Here is a 21,303-nt window from a genome sequence, read left to right as displayed (position 1 = left end):
TGGTCATGCAGGAGAGCACCGAGCTGCCCGCCTGGTTGTACTCCTCGGCGTTGGAGAACACCAGCTTCATGTCTCCAGGAAGTCCTGCGCGTGACGGTACTGCCCTTGGAGAACTTGGCCAGCATGGTCTGGAAGTCCATGGGGCTGGAGATGATGTCTAGGTAGTCCTTCCGCCTCGTCAGCGGACACAGGCTCTCTAGAGGGGGAGCAACGTGTCAGACATTAAGATGTGTCGCTGCACGTAGTCTTCTAGGACATGGTTTAAAGGGTACAGGTGACTCGGGTCTCAAGTCTGCGCTCTCACCTGAAGGGCCAGCTGTAGCGGAACTTGATCATTTTCTGGAGGATCTCCTCGCAGCGCTCCAGTTCCAGAACCTGCCGGCTCACACCAGTCTTGGTGCTCTGTCGTACCTGCAGAAACACACCTTTTACTCTAACTGCTGCTGCTGTCACTTCCAGCTCAAGAAATAAAATAATTCATATACTACATACATATGCCAACATGATAGTCCAACTGCATTGAACAACTGAAACACCCTATCCCATTAATCACACAGTCACAAGTTAACTAAAGACAAAGACGCTGGTTTTTTCTCAGAGTGAGTTTGTGTGTCTTGGTCCTCACCAACTCATCTATGTCAGCAGGGCTGCTGGGCCGGGCCCGCTGTTTGCTGCCCCGACCACTAGGGGGAGAGTGTTTCTTAGACCTGTGCTTACTGGACCCTTTGGAGCGCGACGACAGCTGTTTGTTCTTCTTCTTCCGTGGTCTTACTGTAGGGTGGGGGGGGGGTGGGGGGGGGGGGGAGGGATTCACTAGTTTTACTTAATGAAAAACATTTATGACAATGCCAAAATCAGAGAGGAAATTTCGTCAACTAGTGCTTATTTAACATCTTTAAGCGGTTCTAGTCAAAACATCCAGATTGTGTTTGCTGGGGTGGTGTTAAATGACCAGAATCTCCTCTCCTTAAAAAACACTGCTGAGTGGATGAGACACTTGTAAGCTCCACAGGCCTCCACCCACAGGCCCACTATAGTCTGTGTGCTTAGCTACCGTGCAGGGCTGAACTCACAGAGGATCAGCCTGCCACATCAGCTCAGTGTAGCCAGGGGGACGAGCCCCACACATCAAGAGGGCTGCCGGGCAGGACTCAGACAAGCACCCTGGGACAATGGGCAGGAGGGGAATAGGGGCGAGAGTGGCTCCAGCATACCAGTCATTCCCATCCCTCTCCAGACAGTCCCATTGTCCCGGCTGTTGAAACAGCCCAAAGCCCTTTCCTCACACTACACAGGGCTGAAGCAGAGAGTATCCCCCAATCGCAGAAGGCGTTCGTTCTGGGGAAGGCTCCACTCACAGCTGTGCCCCATGGCTTTGTAGTCGTTGTCCTCCTCTTCATCGTCCTCCTCTTCCTCAGACTCCTCCTCAGACTCCCTGTCCTCCTCTTCCTCCGTATCCTCATTGTAGTTCCTGTAACACAGGAAACAGTAGGAGATTAGCTCAGCCTTTACCATGCGACACGACCACCACGTTTTGAAGTAGGGTGGGCGGAGGTGTGGTGAGGTAATGTCAGATGTATTCATGTGGGGAGAGGTAAGGTATGTTGGGGTGCGGTAAGGGGAGGTGACTGCGCTGGGGGGGAGGTGACTGCGCTGGGGGAGAGGTGACTGCGCTGGGGGAGAGGTGACTGCGCTGGGGGAGAGGTGACTGCGCTGGGGGAGAGGTGACTGCGCTGGGGGGGAGGTGACTGCGCTGGGGGGAGAGGTGACTGCGCTGGGGGAGAGGTGACTGCGCTGGGGGAGAGGTGACTGCGCTGGGGGAGAGGTGACTGCGCTGGGGGAGAGGTGACTGCGCTGGGGGAGAGGTGACTGCGCTGGGGGAGAGGTGACTGCGCTGGGGGAGAGGTGACTGCGCTGGGGGAGAGGTGACTGCGCTGGGGGAGAGGTGACCGCGCTGGGGGGGAGGTGACCGCGCTGGGGGGGAGGTGACCGCGCTGGGGGGGAGGTGACCGCGCTGGGGGAGAGGTGACCGCGCTGGGGGAGAGGTGACCGCGCTGGGGGAGAGGTGACTGCGCTGGGGGAGAGGTGACTGCGCTGGGGGAGAGGTGACTGCGCTGGGGGAGAGGTGACTGCGCTGGGGGAGAGGTGACTGCGCTGGGGGAGAGGTGACTGCGCTGGGGGAGAGGTGACTGCGCTGGGGGAGAGGTGACTGCGCTGGGGGAGAGGTGACTGCGCTGGGGGAGAGGTGACTGCGCTGGGGGGGAGGTGACTGCGCTGGGGGGGGAGGGTGAGGCGATGAGGGTACCTGGCGCGGGAGTAGCGGCGTGCCACTGTGGGCTGGCAGGCAGGGCACAGCCACTCCCCAGCAGGGATCCGGTACAGCACAGGACGCAGGCAGTACAGGTGGAAGGCCTTGTTACACTCGTCACACAGGATCAGCTTGTCATCCTCTAACGAAGGGACCAATCAGAGAGTCAGGCATCAAACTTCCAACTGTACACAGCACTATAATGAGTGGTTTACCAAATCAAGTTTCCATAATGGTTCTCAGATATACAGAGCTCTGCTACCACCTACTGGTTACTTGTGAAATGACGTGGTGGAGATTTGTTTTTATGGAAAGAGGAACCACTGTTGGTTCACAGGAAACAGAACCCTCTAGGATTAGGTTAGGCGCTCAGCTCTTACTGTTGCCATGCAGAGCCTCAGACTGCGGCGTGACGTCAGGACACCCACCTTTCTTCCTGCACACCTTGCACCGAGCGTTCTCCGCCGACATGTCCCACTTGATGCACGAGTCCAGCATGCCCAGAAGCACGTGCATGCGGGAGAAGGTCTGGGCCTCGCGGATGGCCGTCTTCCATTTCTCCACCGCCGTCGCCACCTGCAGGAAGGAGGGGGGGGGGCAGGTTACAGAGAGGCCGTCGCCACTGGGGACAGACAGGAGGGCAGGAGGAAGCGAGGCTCACCCTGGCCTCCTCCGCCAGCTTCTTGTCTTCGTCCACCTCCTCGGCCTTGCTGCTCTCCTCCCCGCCCGCCTGCTTCCGCCTCTTCTTCTGCTTGGGAGCCATGAAGCCCTGGAGGAACTTCTTGATCACGCAGTCTTGGACGGTGATGATGCACTCTCCAAACTCCTTCAGCTTCTCCATGTTCCGCAACTGAGGATGGGACACAAAAACACCCTGGTCAGAGGGATCACAGTACGGGAAGTACAACAGGAGCTTTTTTTTTTTAAAGGTCAAAACAACGCTATCCCAGCCCATAGACTGCATCCGTTTCTACCATGAGCAGGGAGTGTAAGGGACCTTGTTTTCGAAGAGAGTGTTGTCCTCCAGGTAGCCAAGGCCCCCCTTGTGCAGACGCGAGGCCACCTCCATGATGTCACTGCGGAGGTACTTGAGGAGCTCCTGGTGGCCATCACAGGTCCGGAGGCCTATCCGGTTCTTGCGGGTCAGGTAGATAGAGTGGAGGACATCCTGGTACCTGCAAGACAAATAGGATACAGTTGGAGGGAGTGTGTGTGTGTGTGTTGGTGGGTGAGTGTCAGTCAGCGAGTGAGTATATAAGCGAGCGTCCAATCTTCTCACCTAACTTGCAGCTTATTCTTCAGCTCACTCTCTCGGACTCCCTGAGGATGGAGGTTCTCCACCAGCTCCTCTAGTTCTGTAGGCGTGTCGCACACAAACCTGCCACGACACGGGGGGGGGGGGGGGGGGGTGCAGGTTTAAACAAGAGCATGGACTAAACACGGCTGCGAATCCCGATCTGCTGTCGTGGTGCAGACACACTGGTGGATGCCCTCGGGCCAGTGCTCCTACCAGAGGTTCTGTCCCTGTTTGGGGACCGTGGTCTCTCTGCAGACGTCAGCCAGCGCTCCAGACTGGGCCGCCTCAGCACCATCGATGCTGTCTTCCTCCTCCTCCTCTTCGTCGCCACCTGCTGGAGCGAGGGGGCAGGCGTTAGCCACAGTGCTGAACGTTACAGCTAGACAGCGGCACGATGACAGGCGGTTCTAGGATGTGACACTCACCCTCTTCCTCCTCCTCCTCCTCCTCCTCTTCCTCGCCGCTGGTCTCTTCAGCAGGGGGGGTGTAGCTGTAGGTGATGCTCTCATGCACCCAGCCCTTCTCAATGTACAGGCCAGGCACCACGTCTGAGAACAGCCAGTACCTAACAGGAACACACACATGCGTTGCATTCACACAAACTGCCTGGAGAATCCCTGTACATGCATAGGTGGAAAACAGCAGCATCAATGTAATGATGTCCTGTGTTATGACCTGTTGTGGTTGCGGTCCGTTCCCAGGGGGATTCTCCTGAAAACCAGCTTAGCCTTGAGGATGCCGTCCTGGAAGGCCCTCTCGGCAGAGACCTTTTGCTTCCGGACGCGCTCCTCCTCGGCCTCCTTCTCCATGCGCTCTGCCCACAGGGAAGAACAGACCAGGAGCCAATGAGATTTGATACTGGGGAGGGGCCTGCCTGACAGCCCACCCTGGCACAACACTGCACCCATGCCAGGTATACTATACCTCACGTTCCCTACCCCCACATCTTCACCTTAAAAGTAACAGGGAACTTTTCATTGTGTGATTATATATATATATATATATATATATATATGATATCGGATTTTTAAATCACCAAATATTTTTATCGGTATCTGCCTTAAAAATCCTTTATCATTTGGGCTCTACTATGGGTGCTATTAGTGACCTGCTCAATTTGATCATGATGTGACAGCCAGGGCCAATCAGGGACTGTCCCATTTTTCAGATTGCCGTAGTGAGCCACCATCTTAAAAATGAAAAGGGTTGTTGAGTAAACATGTTTGTGAGAGAGTGGTTTTGACCACATGCCTCCCTGCTTCTCACCCTTGTTCTGCCTGTCCTGCTCCTCCTTGTCCTTCTTGGCCTGGATGGACATCAGCCTCCTGCTCTTCACCGAGCTGATCATGTCATCAAGGTCCGGCTCCGCCTTCCCCTCCTTTTTAACCTCCGCCTTCCCCTCCTTTTTCACCTCCGCCTTCCCCTCCTTCTTGGCGGTCCCCTCCTTCTCAGGCCTGGCCGTGGGCGTGGGCCCGTCCCCTTTGACCTCCATCTGCTCCTTGCGCCGCTGCTTCTCCGCCCTCTTGCGGTCGTTGACCTCCTTGAGCGAGGCGAGGCGCTCCTTCCAGAGCTCGGCCGAGCGCTGGTGCATGGCTTCCACGTGGTCCTCCACGGAGTAGGTCATGAGGATGCGGTGGCAAAGCGCCACCAGCAGGCTGGTCTTGTCCTGCGGGGTCAGCTCAAACACCTCCACCGTCTCCAGGCGCTCCAGGAACTCGCTGGTCACCACGTCGTCGAAGCCTCCCAGGGCCCAGTCGTCCGAGCCCTGGCCGCTCTGCTCGCCATGGGCGTCGCACGGCCGCAGGCACAGGCGCACCAGCTCGGACACGGAGTGCATGGTGAGGGGGATCTCTGACAGGGCCATGTCCAGCTCACTGTAGCCCTCGGCCAGCTCGTCCTGGAGCAGGGTCTGGAGCAGCACCACCAGCACCCGGTTCAGGTAGTGGAAGCCTGCCTTCTCCCCAGCCAGGGCTTCCATCAGCGCCACGGCCGTGATAGGATACTGGTCGTCTGGCATCAACAGGCCCGCGTAGCAGTTGAGGAAGTCGGCCACCATGGCGACGTCTCCAAACAAGGCGTTGGGCAGTCCTTCGGGCATGTCCACCAGCTTGAAGGTGGGCAGGCTCTTGCCCTTGATCTCTTGGTCCTCGTAGCGGCGCTGCTGCTCGCGGCGCACCAGCATCTCCTTCTCGCGGCGCTCCCTGGCCTTCTCCCTCAGCTTCTCCTTGATCTCCTCGCGCTTCTTGCGCATCACGTCCTGCTTCTCCTCCTCGCTCATGGCGGCCCAGAGCCGCTTCTGCTCCAGCAGCTCCCAGCGTTTCAGCACCAGGTCCTTCAGCTCCTCGGGGAGGCGGTTGCGGTCATCCGGAGACAGGGCCTTGGCTGCCTTGGAGATGAGGGAGGACAGGGCATTCTTCTTGTCCTCCTTGCCCTTGTTCTCCTTGTAGTAGCGCAGGAGGTGCAGGGCCATGGGGGGCAGGGGCTTGCCCAGCTTGGGCGTCCCGGGTCCAGAGCTGCGGGATCTTTTCTTGGGGCTGCCGGCAGGTGCGTTCTTGGCCAAGTCCAGCAGGGTCATTTGCTTCATCTTGGGTTTCTTGGATCCACCTTTATCGGTTTTGGAGGATTTGAGGTTGCTCCCGCTCTTGCTGCTCTTCTTGTTTCCGGGCCTCTTGCCTGACTTTGGAGTGGCAGATCCTTTACCTTCTGCTTTCTTCGGGGTTCCATTTTTGACTTTCAGAGGGGAGCCATTCATTTTCTTAAATAAATAAGAAACAATTTACAAAAAGCACAACAAAAAAAAAAACTACATACCATTACAATTATTGGATTCATTAATCCAGCAGTGCTACTCCTGTATTTAATCCCCATATTATAAAATCAACAACAAACAAGACAGGTAACTCAAGGCTGTCTGCTCACAGGTGTCCCGTGTCAGTTGACCAACTACCCCCCCCCCCTCCCTCATGACCACCTGCCGTGAGCCTGACCTGCATGTGGCCCCAGAGCGTGGGGCTCAGCGGCATGTTCCCAGAGTCCTTCTTCTTTTTCTTCTTCTCGCTCTTTTCGTTTTGATCTTCACTGGACTCGGAAGTCTTGAGTTTTTTGCTGGGTTTTCCTTCTGGTGAGGTCAAGCTCTTGCGTTTGGTGGTGGAATTCTCAGCCAAGAACTAAAGAGACAAACAATTAATGACATCCCTCACAAAACTACATTCTTACTACGTTCTTGAAGGTTTTCGGGGGAAAAGGTGAACAGTCACCTTGTATGGATCCAGCAGGAAGTCACTGAATTTGCTGGGCAGATTGAACTTCTTCACCAGTTCGTCCTCCACCACCCAGGGGGCGCTCTCCCCTGTCCCCAGCCTCAGTGCATAGTGTCTGATGAAGTAGCGCATGATCTCCTTGGTCGGGGGACGTTCGCTCCGGAAGAGGCTGTCCACAGGAACGTCACTGATGACCTGGGTGCAGATGACATTTATATATGACAACAGCTAGAGACATCATCATACCCCCACTCTGATGGTAATCTCTAAGTAAATAACATTGTCAAAGTGAAAATGGAAAGACACAAACCTTATCCTCATTTATGAGCTTTACATCATACTTGTGTGGAAGGAATTTGGGCATAACCCATCTCTTTTTCTCTTCTTTTACACTGGTGGGCAGTTTCCTGGGAGATCTACGTGCCCGGTCACCTAGCAATCACAAACACTTTACAAACACAACTCATCCCAGCAGAGAAACCATGCAATGCAGTCTGCCTCAAAAAGAAGCCTCATGTGATGTCACTTGGTGGGGGTTTTCAGAACAGACTCAAAATTCCATTCTGGTTAGATATCGTTGTTGTGGATTTGTCATAGCCGGGCCCCCTGTGCCAGGTACTCACTGAGACTCTCTCTCCGGCTGCTCTCCTCCTCCCGGGGCAGCAGCTCCTTCTTCTGGTTCTCCTGGCTAGCATTCTCTTTGTCACTGGAGGGAGAATCGCAGGCCCCCTCTAGCTTCTTCTCGGCTGCCTCCCCCTCGGGGTTCTCCAGAGGGTGGATCTTCACTATCTTCACACGCAGACTTTTATCCTTCCCCAGCTGTAAGCAAAAAGAATTGATAGAGCATTACTTTCTTAATACCAAAAGTCTTACCGACAGTCTTATCAAAGTCAGTCACATTAGTGTATCAAGGCTATTCACATAAAATGAGATGGCTCAGTCACACAACATTCGTAAGTAGGAAAGGTCCCCACCCTTGATATCAACCGTTATTGGCGCTTCAGTAGATACCGTTCGTAAAGGAACGGGTGTCATATTGGCACCAGGTTTTGGTACCTAACCCTATACATTTAACCACTTTCGAAACATCACTGCTTCAATCAGTAATTGCTGATGTATTCGGCAATTTGTGGGTAGTTGTGTAAGAGACTGTAGTTGATCTGTGATCCATCAGGATCCCTGTAATCTTGGTGCAGAGTTACACAGAAAAGATACAGACTAGACAGATGTGTGCTGCGTTTTACCTCTGAAGCACTAGAGGTTCATTTGATTGCCAACTACAGTGAATTAGCTGCAACCATGTACTGTAGGTAAATGTTTAAATGCTTTTGCAAAAGAACATATTTACATTTAAGTAACCATAAAAAAGGACTTTAAATCTGCAAAATACTGACAAAAAAAAAAAAAAAAACACCGCAATTCTTACATTTAGTCATTTAGCAGACGCTCTTATCCAGAGCGACTTACAGTAAGTACAGGGACATTCCCCCCCTCAAATTCTTCCCACCGAAGATTGCCAATGTATTTGTCATACCGCCCAACCTTCAATCTCATTACGTCCTCTTTAAAAGGGATGACTCACCAGGAAGTCACACTCTTCATCCACAGCGTACTTGGTGAGGATCTCCACCCAGGCCTGGTCCACTAGCTTATCCAGAGACACAGTGTTGTGGTGGACCATCTCCAGAACAGGCCTCTCGAACCACAGGGGATACTCCTCCTGGAGGCTGTACACAACCAAGGGACAAACACACATCACTAACCCCTCGTTGTATAGATATACCGTGCTGCATTCGCCCCGTCTGATTTCCTGTATTAGTGCATGTTTTCTAAAAGGAATTTGCACATATCTTTGAACTTCTAATAATGTATTGGTCCATTATTATTATTCCACACATATATATATATATATATATATGAATTTCTGGAGTTACAGTTAGGGTTAATTTATTATTCAGTTTACCAAAAATATGCTTTGAGATGTAACTTCCTGTAAAAAGACCCAGAAATACCAAGGGTTAGGGTCCCTGCATTCCACCACACAGCACTGTTATGCAGCGGGTGACAAAAGGATTTCATAACATCTTGACAGTGAAGTTCAGGATGTCCAGTAGGGGGAGACCACTCGCTCCGTATACGCCACAGTATTAATAGACCGTTTTAAATACGTTGGCTGATCCTGCCTGCTTTGAGGGCAAGAGCTCAGCCTGGCTGCTCCGGCTGGCTGCAGCACTGCTGGGATTTGCTTCCGATAGTGTTGTGTGCAACATTCTCAGCAAGCTGAATCCTACGCTCTTTGACAGTGCCAGGGGCCAATGTACAAAAAGCAGACAAGCTGTTATAAAACCTTTTGTATCCTCCAAGTGGGCATATACACAAAATGATTCTGGCCAGTCCTTTGGTAGCGTGAGAAACACTGTCCATTCCACACTAGATTCAATGATGACTCAATCGTAGACACTGTAAATAGAATGGAAGGAGGGGCACTGAACAAGTCCAATCACAACGAAGCTGTACATCACATGACCTTCACTGGGTGAAAGGAACGTTTGTAGATTCTTTCTTGATCTGAGTGACAGTTTTGTTATATCATATGAAACTGAATCAGTCATGTATAAGTGTGCAAGTCACCATATATGTCTCTAAGAGACTGGATCTCTCCTGAGGACAGGAACAAGAGAAGGGAAATGTATTCTACTCACAAAATGTAAATAACCATGGCACTGATCAGGTCATTCATTATCAAACTGCTATAAAACGCAACTGTCCTCACATTTTCTTTTGACGTGCAAATGGTCACTACCAGATAAGACATTCACAAACTATTTAAAAAGTACATGTCCCAACAGAAGTCATATGCTTTTAAAATCATGTAGGCAAGTTGTCTATAGCAGAATCTAGAGAAATGGCTGAAAAACTGGGTGACATGAAGTGTATAATTACAGTTCTGTGACTTCTTGCTCCTCCTCCCAGGCCTCTTTGTGAGTGAGCTGGGCGCTGCCAGTGCTCTTGCAGGTCCAGATGCGCTCGCTGTACCTTTGCAGCCTGGCTTCGTACTCTCTGCAGCCATTATATCAGGAAACCAACAACTAAATTGCTTACAAAAAAGTTTACCTCTTCACATCGAGTCAAAACAAGGTTCACTATCTGTCATTTCCTCAGCCAGCCACAAGAGGCCCCTTATTTATTATTAATGAACCATGTAGCAATTTATCTCAATAATTAAAAAGGCAAGCTGTGGGTAAGGTCCTATGTCCAACATAAACTATAATCACTAGACCGAAATCATATGCCACTTTACAAAAGCACACTAAAACTAAACAAAAGTTTTGAAAAGTAGCATGTGAACAACTATGGCTACCACGTTAACATCATCCTTGCAGCTACGCTGTCACTAATTAAATGAGTAGTTATGTCACTTTGGATTCCTATATCGGGCAACCTTGATAAAAGGCAATGCTTCCAACTCAAAGCTAAACTTATACACACTGGATACCGGACAGCATATTTTAAGACGTCAGTCAGCTAATACTGTATACAAATGAAGAGTATTCGAACCCCTATGACAGGGGTAACAACAACAAATGTGATACATATAAAAGTGAGTGGGCTAATAGACATAATGAACAGGACGAGCGTTACGTGCAGGAATAACAAGTCAACGAATCGAAACACTGCCTAGCTAACGCTAGCGAGGCTAGAAACCCGTGTATATGAATGCGAGTGTGTGTGACGGAGAGAAACAATATGTAAAGACCACGCGAAACAAAACCGACAAACACCGAATATCATCAATGAAACTAGGTATAATTGTTCTGAATACATAGTGACGTGCTTCTATGGGTATCTTAGCTAAGTGGCTAACGTGTGGTGGATAGATTCGAGTCTGACATCATGTAGAAGGATACTCTTTGTTCCTGAAGGCCTCCTTGGTGTGTTCGATGATGTAGACCTCCTCCGCTGGGCCTGGCGGCTCGGCTAGCGGCTTAACCAGCGGGTAGGGTTTCCGGCCCAAAAGCGGTGCCATCGTAAGTCCAAAACGTCAGTAATGTCGACTTTAGAAATAAGTCTCCTAGCACAGAACTACTCAAAATAAGATAATATAGCCTTAGCATGTATCCAAGTACACAACAAATGTCACCGAGGACTGTCCACGTTACCGGCGAGCACAACGTGTAGCATCAAACTAGCTAGCTAGCAGGGTAGTAGTTTGCTAGCCAGATAATTCCTCGCTGCAAAACAATAACACATCACTTCTTGCTATCAGCTACATCGCATCCATGTTCTGTTCGCCGCTGGTTATGCCATGTTTATGCATCACGTAAAAAATAAGATGGCTGATAAAATTACACTACTATGATTATCTGGAGTAAACTTCTGCTAGTCCGAAAAAAGGATGGAGATGCGCGCCTCGCAGGATTCACGAACTCGCTGCAAAGCACAGGCTCCCGTCAGGGGGTCTGGCGCGTTCTCTACTCCCCGGTCTTCTTAACTGGCTAGGCCTCTTTTAACAGACGGAATTTTATCTGTCGCTATTCTTGCTGTTCAAAGTTACGAATGCAACAAGTAAAGTACACGGTTGTAAAAAGTACACAGCAACACACAAGAGGTTAATTCCTGGCTGAGAGAAATGGCGGGAGCTCTTACTCCGCCGGCACAATCCCGCACAACCCCAAAACTCCCGTTTCCCCGGCAGCAAACCGCGTCGGTAAGATTTATCCCTCCCATCACCCTTTTCGATTGGTTTCTCAAGTACAGTTCCGACAGTAGTGAGCACGGATTGGTTATTACAGGCTGTCATTTGCCATATTTGTACAGCCCTTCTTGTAAATCTACGCCCAAAACGTGTTACGTTAGAGGTCATGTGGTGACAGACAAAATCAATAATTGACATGATGAAAACCTGTTATATTTTCTACATGATCAATCACGTTATTTGAAATTTACAGGACGTTTCTTGTTATTGTAGTAACATTTTTAGTTCAAGTCAAATGAAAGCTAGTCGTGTAGAGCACCATTTTGAAAATGGAACAGACTTCGGAAGAAAAAAAAAACTTTACAAATGTTTTTGTAACGTAGATTAGTCAAGTTTTACAGTGACCAACATTCAAATAAATTGCAAGAACGGACAATTTGACACAATAATGTCACAAAAATGTCAATAATCAATATAAAAAATAAGCTTTATTGTGATAAATACTGAGTGGGGCAAAAATAAACATCACACAAAGGAAGTAGAGACAATATACGTTTTGAACCTTCTTTGTATTTTTCATGGCCTGACTCCAACAACGAAAATGTATGTACAAAGCCAATGAACAAGGGAGTATTCAAAACAGTGAACATCAGGGAACTAAAAAGTGACCAATGGCCAATGTAAGCATAATGTATTATGGAATTTAAGGAATGGATATCAATTAAAAAATAAATAAGGTAAATAGAACACTTTATGGGTGTGATTATTTTCTCTTAAACTGTTTATATGGTTTATAGATGCATAATATTTTTCCTAAGAATCCTCTATGTGCTTTTCAAAGCAGCAATAAAAAAAGAGTTGAGCAGAGGTGTCATGCATGTTCACCTAGTTGCTTAGTGAATCAAAGAAAAGCTATCTGAGAATGGCATTTTGCTCTCTGCAAATCTTTTTCAACGGGGGGGCTCCTGATCCTTCCACTTCTTCCTAAAACAAACAACAAAATAGACATTTTCAATCATTGTATTCCCAGTTTTAAAGATGTAAACACCATAAACAATAATTATTTAACCTAAATAATGTAGGCCTAGGCCTACATCCATTAACAAAGTGTTGGGCGTACTTAAGCTTCAGCCATTCATATTTGTATTTATTTGGCCAATGATGGCACATAGAATTTTTACACTTTAATACACATGGTGTGATATTTGTACAACAAGGAAAATCTGGCAACCTCAAGTTACAGTGATAAAATGAGAAACAACATACCTCTGTGCTTGGAGCCCTCACTCGAACACTGCACGGCAAGAGCAGGTCCTCCTTGATCAACGTGGGAGGCTCATCTGCACCTTCCTGTTGGGGCTGCAGTGGCTCTGCACATAGCAAGGAACACAGAGTTCATCACTTTCAAACAGATTGCGAAATGCAGTCATTCGTATAGTTGTTCTAGGACTTAACAGTAATCAGTGTTGCTGTGCTGTATTCTACCATCCACTCTCTCCTGACCCAGCATTGGAGGCTGAGGGTCCTCTGAACGGATGGTGAAAGTGTGGGAAACAGGACTGACTGCATCGCTGGCATGCTGTGAACTAGAGGAGCTGCTGCCGTCCACTTTAGGCTGGTACATATCAGACATGAAGCTCTGGTTGCTGTTCTCATCTGAAATGCAGACCAAAGTTTCAAAGCTGTCAGAGGTGAGTGTATTAGTGTATATGGCAAAATGCATTGCAACTTCTTATGAGGTTTCTGTTGATTTGTTTATTTTGGCTTTCAAATGGCTCCGCAGACCACATGATTCTGACCGGTGAAGTGATATCAGGCTGTCTTACCTTGAAAATCTAGTAAGGCAGAGCTGGTGTTCTCTAAGACAACATCTTTCAGGCCTTGAACCTCTCCACCTGTTGATTTGCTGCGGTAAATCTAAGGGATAATACAAGAGTAAAATCACTGGACCAAGTCCAAGTACTTTACTGGGTAAGTAAAGTACAATTGAATGAACTATCAAAATCATTATTACCTGTTTGGTATCTGTTACAGGTACCCACTTGAAAATACGCAGGGAGGTGTCTCCCACTGTGACCCACTTCTTCTCCCTAACAGTTAGAGATTGCAAAGTCTGTCCAAATCTTACAAATATGCAATCATTGGTAAGGTATTCCAACTACTATTGTTGTATAGTAATACGTTTTGAGTTAGTACCTCATATATAGGTTAGCACTTATTTATTACTGGTTAGCTACTAGGGATTGCCAAAAGGTGGCAAATAATTCCAATGTACATGCAGCCTACTTGGGACAAATGGCAATAAACTAAACTAAACCTTTATAAATACAACATGTTATGGGATAGCAAACAAAAAAATAATTGTCAAGTGTTACATTCTAATCACATCTTAATTAAGGTGTATTTTCAACTACAACTAATAATATGCCACACTGCATGTTACATTGTTTCGACATGTGATAGTTGTAGCCATTTTGACAGCTCATCTGCAACAAATCCGCTAGTCCCTCCTTGCCAATAGCAGCGCTCTCTATTGGCTAATCCTTACAGAACTTTTTCCGAGTACATTTGCAGTGTGGCTTTGCAAATAAGTATGTTAAACATCATTTACTTACCATTTACGCACTTTTTCAATTGCTGCCAGAACCTTTTTAATGTCATCTTTAGCGCGACTACGAGTTTCTGCGCGCCCTGACCTCCCAGACATAATACGATACTTATTTCTCTGTAGAGACAGTTCGCTGCCTGCAACTCAAAAACTTGAAGCGTTGAAGCTTCTCCTCCGTTGCAATCTCGCGAGGCTTTACACCCTTGCGTAAGATCTTTTTCACCCGCGCTCTCTTTGAGAATCATTATAACATCGTAACAGAGTTTATTTTTCATCTGTTTTACAGCTGAGTGGGAACAGTAAGGAGAAACGTGCCCTTCTCCCTCCAAGCAACCTGAAAGCCCCTTCTACAGATCCTGAAGAGATCATGAATGCTATGCCAGAGGATATGTCGATCTATTATGATAATAATGTTTCGACTGTAAAATTCTGTCATCAGTGTCAACCATGACATAGCCTACAGTCTAACTGACACACAGACAGAAACAATTATGGTTCACATTTATGAACTAACGCTAAAACAATTCCCAGCATATAGCCAGCATTGTTGCCTTCTTTTGTTCAAATATTTTCTAAGATTATGGATATGATATGAAGGAATAACTTTTACTGTATGTTTTATAATTGTCCTGTCATCACAACAAAATCATTTTTGCTGTGTGTGCAAACGTGTTTTATGCTGTATCAAGCAGATATTTGATTCATCTGTATAATAAAAACATGATGTTTTTGTGTTTGCTTTCTCCATGAATGTGGATGTAAACACTATTACTAACTGTATTATGTACAAATAACCTGTAGGTCAGCCAGTCTATTTGAAACTTTGACAGGAAGTTTCGTATTACTTACACCTCAATATCGAGCCTTGCCCTCACCCCCGCAAATCAGCTTTTAGCCAACTCTGACATTTACTCACCCAAAACCTCACTTACAACCTCCTGTACACAGTACTAAGCAATTCCTCCCACATGAGACCAGTGAGGTTGAAACCATTTATAACCGACAGTGGCAAGGAAAAACTCCCTTGGAGGAAGAAACCTTGAGAGGATCCAGACCCTTCGGGGGAAAGCCGTCCTCCTGAGGCCGGACTGGTTCACATCTCTCCCTGAGGCTGGACTGGTTCACATCTCTCCCTGAGGCTGGACTGGTACACATCTCTCCCTGAGGCTGGACTGGTACACATCTCTCCCTGAGGCTGGACTGGTACACATCCCTCCCTGTGGTTGGACCAGGTACACATCTCTCCCTGTGGTTGGACCAGGTACACATCTCTCCCTGTGGTTGGACCAGGTACACATCTCTCCCTGTGGTTGGACCAGGTACACATCCCTCCCTGTGGTTGGACCAGGTACACATCTCTCCCTGTGGTTGGACCAGGTACACATCTCTCCCTGTGGTTGGACCAGGTATACATCCCTCCCTGTGGTTGGACCAGGTACACATCTCTCCCTGTGGTTGGACCAGGTATACATCCCTCCCTGTGGTTGGACCAGGTACACATCTCTCCCTGTGGTTGGACCAGGTACACATCTCTCCCTGTGGTTGGACCAGGTACACATCTCTCCCTGTGGTTGGACCAGGTACACATCTCTCCCTGTGGTTGGACCAGGTACACATCTCTCCCTGTGGTTGGACCAGGTATACATCCCTCCCTGTGGTTGGACCAGGTACACATCCCTCCCTGTGGTTGGACCAGGTACACATCTCTCCCTGTGGTTGGACCAGGTACACATCTCTCCCTGTGGTTGGACCAGGTATACATCCCTCCCTGTGGTTGGACCAGGTACACATCTCTCCCTGTGGTTGGACCAGGTATACATCCCTCCCTGTGGTTGGACCAGGTACACATCTCTCCCTGTGGTTGGACCAGGTACACATCTCTCCCTGTGGTTGGACCAGGTACACATCTCTCCCTGTGGTTGGACCAGGTACACATCCCTCCCTGTGGTTGGACCAGGTACACATCCCTCCCTGTGGTTGGACCAGGTACACATCTCTCCCTGTGGTTGGACCAGGTACACATCTCTCCCTGTGGTTGGACCAGGTACACATCCCTCCCTGTGGTTGGACCAGGTACACATCCCTCCCTGTGGTTGGACCAGGTACACATCTCTCCCTGTGGTTGGACCAGGTACACATCCCTCCCTGTGGTTGGACCAGGTACACATCTCTCCCTGTGGTTGGACCAGGTACACATCTCTCCCTGTGGTTGGACCAGGTACACAGTCTATAGTTTCACCTCCATGTCTCCATGGTCGGATGGACCTGGGAGAGGACTGGTGGTCAGGGTTGAGTCTTCTACATTACTGACGGAGCAGAGAACATCGACATCAGCCCAGAGCAGGATTTTCACCGTCATTATGGTGAAGTTATTCGTCCCCATGAACACACATTCTCACACACTGGAACTGACCAGTGAAATGCAGGGAGGCTAAGGGTTTCAGAAAGTGTGTTTCTGTACCTGTCTCTCATAGAAGAGAACATAGGCAGTCCTCTGCCTGCTCTGAAAGACAGACGCGCCGGTTGTCTCCTTGACAATGTTATCGTTATAGAAGAGCCAGCGGTCTGTCGGGTCCTCAGGGACACCGTCTGTATAGTGGCAGTCAAAGATGTAGTGGCCTGGAGGGAGGAGATGGGTGTTGGCGGGGGGAGATGGGTGTTGGCGGGGGAGATGGGTGTTGGCGGGGGGAGATGTGTGTTGGCGGGGGGAGATGGGTGTTGGTGAGTGGAGATGGGTGTCGGCAGAAGCAGAAGAGACGGTGGTGGTCAAAACACACCTTTATGTCCCCCACTGTGGGACTCACTGTGTATGAAGCTGTGTGATTTATGTGTGTATACTTACTCCAGACTACCATACCAACCAGCTACACTTAAATCAAATTATTTCTTCAAAATGAACACACATCTTAGAGTATATGTGTGTAATATACTCATCAACATTTCTTGTGTGTGTGTGTGAGAGAGAGCCTTACCTGAGGTAGCTGAGGAACCAATGTGACTCACCACACTGACTAGCCTGTACCTTGTACCCTGGTAACATGGAGACATCAAAGCAGTCACACACATGGACACATTCACAGTACATCACAGTCAATACACTTTCCAAGAGCATCTATCTATGTTTAAGCCCACGTCTGTTTTTATTATTAGATACCGGTCTGATATTCCATGTCTCTGTCCTATCTCTGTTCTCACCGTGGAGTTGCATCCCTTCTGCCCTGCCTCTTTCTCTACCTGGCCCTCGTCTTCGCTGGACTGGATCAGACAAGGATGGACACAATGTAAACTGACAAGCTCAGCTCCAGCTGTGCTGCTGTGTGTTCTAACCCCTCCTGCTGTCTGCATAGCCTCGTCTACACTGCTGCACCAGAACACAACAAAACCACTGTCCTGTAGCTACCTGTGGCAAGAGGCAGAGTCGATGGTTCCTCCTGGACCTGGTCCTGGTTAGAGACCTGGCCTGGGTCTCCCTCCAGCTCGTGCTTCTGGCTGGGGAGTTGTGCAGCGTCCCCAGCGGGTCCAGAGCACACCAGCAACTCTCTGTTCAACAAGACCGGCTCATCCACCTTCTCCAGTTCCCACTTCGTGGGTGACCCTGAACCTCTTCAGGTGGATCACCAGCACGCTGCATACAGAGAAGGTGACTGAGAGAGTAGCAGGGTTGCAGACACATATAGACACACTGCATACACAAAGACGGATGAAAAGAGGAAATAATTCTACAACTGAAATACCTATGCCCCCCATATAGAGAGATCAAGGAGAACACCAAACACGTTGGTATTAGTAGAGAACGTCCTATAGACACACTGTACAGGCCCAGGGAGCGGTCGCACAAAACACCCTTAGTTATTCCCTTAAATATGACAGTTAAGGCTTCATTTCTCGAGTAGTAAAGGGTTTACTTAGGGGCGTTGTGTTGCACAGAATCCCTTAAAAGGGATTACCTCGGGAAAGACATTATGGGATATACTGTACTGAACGTAAACAAATCTAACACCCAGCAGTCTGTATTTTTTTTGCCTCCCCTTTCGAATTCAACATTCAAATTACAAGACAAAAAATGTCGTGAGAAAAAAAAGTGATTTTGAGGGGTAATAGCTCCATAAACCTGCATTCATTCTGCACTGGACCGTTAGCGCCCTCATATGGAACTAGGGTGGAACTGCAACCAGTTCAGAACCCGGAAGTTTCCAGAGAGTGGCAGTTCTCCACATATTAGACATTCTCTGGTCATACTAAATATTCGTTCAAAAGGAACGAATCGTTCACGAACGACACTATTAGGGAGTCTAGAGCTAACTTTTCTCCAATGCAATGGAACGAGAAAGCATCTCCAGTGTCTGATACAGAGCTGATCTACAGATCCAGTGTTTAACATGGTCAAAGTATGTCTTCTATACATGATTAGAACGTTGACAATTACTGTTTATTGCACAGATTGCCAACCATAACATGGTCAGTGTTTATCCAACCATCTGAGCATACATGGCCAACATGTAGGCCTATGTAGGCTACAACAATTAGTAGGCAACTTTATTTGTGAATCATTATAAATATTAATAATAACAAATAAGATAGAGACCTAAACAGTACAGCAATTGGGGCACAGAAGCCCGGTTAGAAAAATACAAGGAGACTAATTTAGAGCTCAGCAATAGACAAATGACTCCAAGAAAAACTCTTCAGGAGGATCAAACTTTCTCTCTCAGAACAACCTGCTTGACCCCAACCAATCGGGCTTCAAGACTGGCCACTCCACAGAAACTGCCCTTCTGTCAGTCACCACTGCCCTCCAGTCTGCCAGAGCGGCTTCGAGGTCATCCGTCATCATTCTGCTGGACCTTTCTGCAGCGTTTGATACGGTTAACCATCAAATCCTGCTCGCCAGACTTTCTGAGATGGGCATCACTGGCACTGCACTTCAGTGGATCTCATCCTACCTGTCGGGAAGATCCTACCAGGTCTCCTGGGGATGCAAAGTGTCAGGCCCCCGCCAGCTCTCCACTGGTGTCCCACAGGGCTCCGTCCTTGGACCCCTCCTCTTCTCCCTGTACACCACCTCGCTTGGACCAATCATCACCTCCCATGGCTTCTCCTACCACTGCTACACTGACGACACGCAGCTGTACCTGTTGTTCCCCCCGACTGATCCGGGGATCTCAGCTAGGATCGAGGCCTGCCTCGCAGACATCTCCGCCTGGATGACCGAGCACCACCTCCAGCTAAACCTCGCCAAAACAGATCTCCTCATCATCCCGGCCAAACCCTCCATCTCCCACGATCTCTCAATCACCCTGGGATCGGCGACGGTGACCCCTTCATCCTCAGCCAGGAACCTCGGGGTGACCATGGATGACGAGCTCTCCCTCACAGCCCACATTGCTGCGGCCTCCCGGTCGTGAAGATTCACCCTCAAGAACATGAGGAAGATCAGGAGATACCTGTCTGAGCACTCCACCCAGCTGCTAATCCAAGCACTTGTCCTCTCAAAGTTGGACTACTGCAACTCGCTGCTTGCCGGTCTCCCAGCATGCGCAACCCGCCCTCGCCAGAGGATTCAGAACGCGGTAGCCTGTCTGGTCTTCAATCTACCCAGATGCTCCCAAGCTCTTCTCCTGTCTGGCCCCCCAATGATGGAATCATCTCCCCACCTCCATCAGGGACACTGACTGTCTCCCCACCTTCAAGAAAAGGCTCAAGACGCACTTGTTCCGGGAGTACAACGGCACTTAGGAATGATTGGCTGGACCTGATGTTAGTTTCCTCCAGGATCACAATGTCTCTTATTGAGAGACTTGTTGCTGTTGTTGGTTTGTTGTAACTGTTGTAACTGAAATATATTATTGTTGCTTGCTTTTTTTCACAGGTACACTCTTGCACTTTTGAGGTTCTTGCTGTTTAATTGTAACTTGTCTAACTACATGCTCTTATTGTTCTTCCCTTTGGGACTTATTTGGTTTTCACAATGTATGTATCATGTTTGGCTACCCGCAATGTTTGTGGATATCCCGTTGTTATGATCAGTGACCTATGCACTTTTGTAAAACTCTCTCTTGGAAGTCGCTTTGGATAAAAGCGTCTGCTAAATGCATAAATGTAAATGGAGATGTGTAACAGACTGCCATATTTAGAGACCTATAGCATCATCAGCCTACTGGATGATAGCACTAGTGAGTCTCAACAAAAGTAATGATCAACAGTTAGCAGGAAACCCTCAATACCTAAAACTGTTGTCTCCAGATGAAAGATGTGGCAAACATTTTTTTGTGTGGAGAAAAAAAAAGCATTGTGTTAATTGTGTGACTGTGTCTGCCAGGCAGTGCCAGAGCAACTCACTCCTTTGTGTCCATACATGATGTAATCAGTCAAATCTGCTGCAGAATAAAGGCTCAAGTGCAGAGCTATATCTGGTCTGCTCTGATACAACCACATGACAACAAACTCATTGGACAGTGTTCCATCATAATGTCATTAGACAAAATGGCTCTAGACATAGGCGACCGCCCTACATGCTGAAGAAAAGACTACATTATTGTAACAATCCTGCTCTAAATGGGGGATTTCTTTGGGCTCGAATTTGTAAATGGTTCGGATGATGTCACTGAAGCAGTCATAGGGTGTACTTTCAAACACAAAGAAAGCCTAAAGACAACACAAGTCCACATACAGTAGACTATATTTGGCAACTGACCAACAGAGGGTAGTAGGCTACATGGCAAAGAAACTCCTGCCCTGACAGGAGAAGAAAACAAAGGATGCTGTAGAATCAGGATTAGAGGGTAGTCGTGATTTCTGAATTATGATTTTGATATTAGGTACTGTATAAGGGATATTATTAGGCTAAGCGTAGCCTAAACGTGTAGTTAGCCTAAGCGTGAATCCTTGTTTTGTCTTGTGGACCGAACAGAAGCAAAATAAAAACACAATTTCTAATGGGACTATGGACTGATGTTATCAAAAATATTTACAACAGCGATAAAACAAACATGCAAAATAACGGTGAAATGGGCGGCACATGCAGGATTACAGCCAGTAGTTGACAATGATGGGAGGAGTCTTTGACAGTTGCTGCGTCTCTAGGCAAATATCAGCCTTGTTCATTAGCGTCAAACTTTGGTATCCTGGCAGGCA

General features: G+C 48.3%; 2 protein-coding genes across 4 annotated transcripts in view; both read right to left on the bottom strand.

Moving 5' to 3' along the window:
- Window positions 1-11,572, bottom strand: part of baz1b (bromodomain adjacent to zinc finger domain, 1B) — a 12,005-nt gene extending 433 nt beyond the window's left edge. Inside the window, 23 exon segments of the mRNA XM_062473424.1 lie at window positions 1-75; window positions 78-101; window positions 104-167; window positions 169-196; window positions 305-411; window positions 626-771; window positions 1,359-1,471; window positions 2,306-2,450; window positions 2,737-2,884; window positions 2,970-3,158; window positions 3,306-3,483; window positions 3,588-3,686; window positions 3,819-3,936; window positions 4,031-4,170; window positions 4,281-4,419; window positions 4,872-6,360; window positions 6,593-6,772; window positions 6,863-7,060; window positions 7,176-7,297; window positions 7,489-7,684; window positions 8,448-8,592; window positions 9,809-9,925; window positions 10,774-11,572. Of these exon segments, the coding sequence (XP_062329408.1) occupies window positions 1-75; window positions 78-101; window positions 104-167; window positions 169-196; window positions 305-411; window positions 626-771; window positions 1,359-1,471; window positions 2,306-2,450; window positions 2,737-2,884; window positions 2,970-3,158; window positions 3,306-3,483; window positions 3,588-3,686; window positions 3,819-3,936; window positions 4,031-4,170; window positions 4,281-4,419; window positions 4,872-6,360; window positions 6,593-6,772; window positions 6,863-7,060; window positions 7,176-7,297; window positions 7,489-7,684; window positions 8,448-8,592; window positions 9,809-9,925; window positions 10,774-10,892 (4,279 nt within the window). The 5' untranslated portion in view covers window positions 10,893-11,572.
- Window positions 11,573-12,029: 457 nt separating this feature from the next.
- On the bottom strand, window positions 12,030-14,346 carry bcl7bb (BAF chromatin remodeling complex subunit BCL7B b). Of its 3 annotated transcripts, none has more exons than XM_062472761.1 (6): window positions 14,177-14,346; window positions 13,576-13,651; window positions 13,388-13,478; window positions 13,047-13,217; window positions 12,828-12,931; window positions 12,030-12,545 (listed from the first exon to the last, which is right to left on the bottom strand). In XM_062472761.1, the coding sequence occupies exons 1-6, from the start codon at window positions 14,266-14,268 to the stop codon at window positions 12,474-12,476; spliced, it is 606 nt and encodes a 201-aa protein (XP_062328745.1). In that variant the 5' UTR covers window positions 14,269-14,346; the 3' UTR covers window positions 12,030-12,473. The 3 variants fall into 3 exon arrangements, with proteins under 3 accessions (XP_062328745.1, XP_062328746.1, XP_062328747.1); XM_062472762.1 differs by having other exon boundaries at window positions 13,065-13,217; XM_062472763.1 differs by having other exon boundaries at window positions 13,576-13,674; window positions 14,177-14,290.
- Window positions 14,347-21,303: the final 6,957 nt, after the last annotated feature.

The sequence above is a fragment of the Osmerus eperlanus genome, chromosome 11 (assembly GCF_963692335.1).
Source record: "Osmerus eperlanus chromosome 11, fOsmEpe2.1, whole genome shotgun sequence".
NCBI classification, from domain to species: domain Eukaryota; kingdom Metazoa; phylum Chordata; class Actinopteri; order Osmeriformes; family Osmeridae; genus Osmerus; species Osmerus eperlanus.
Note: the sequence above shows the minus strand (reverse complement) of the source record. Positions and strands in the feature narration are given on the sequence as shown.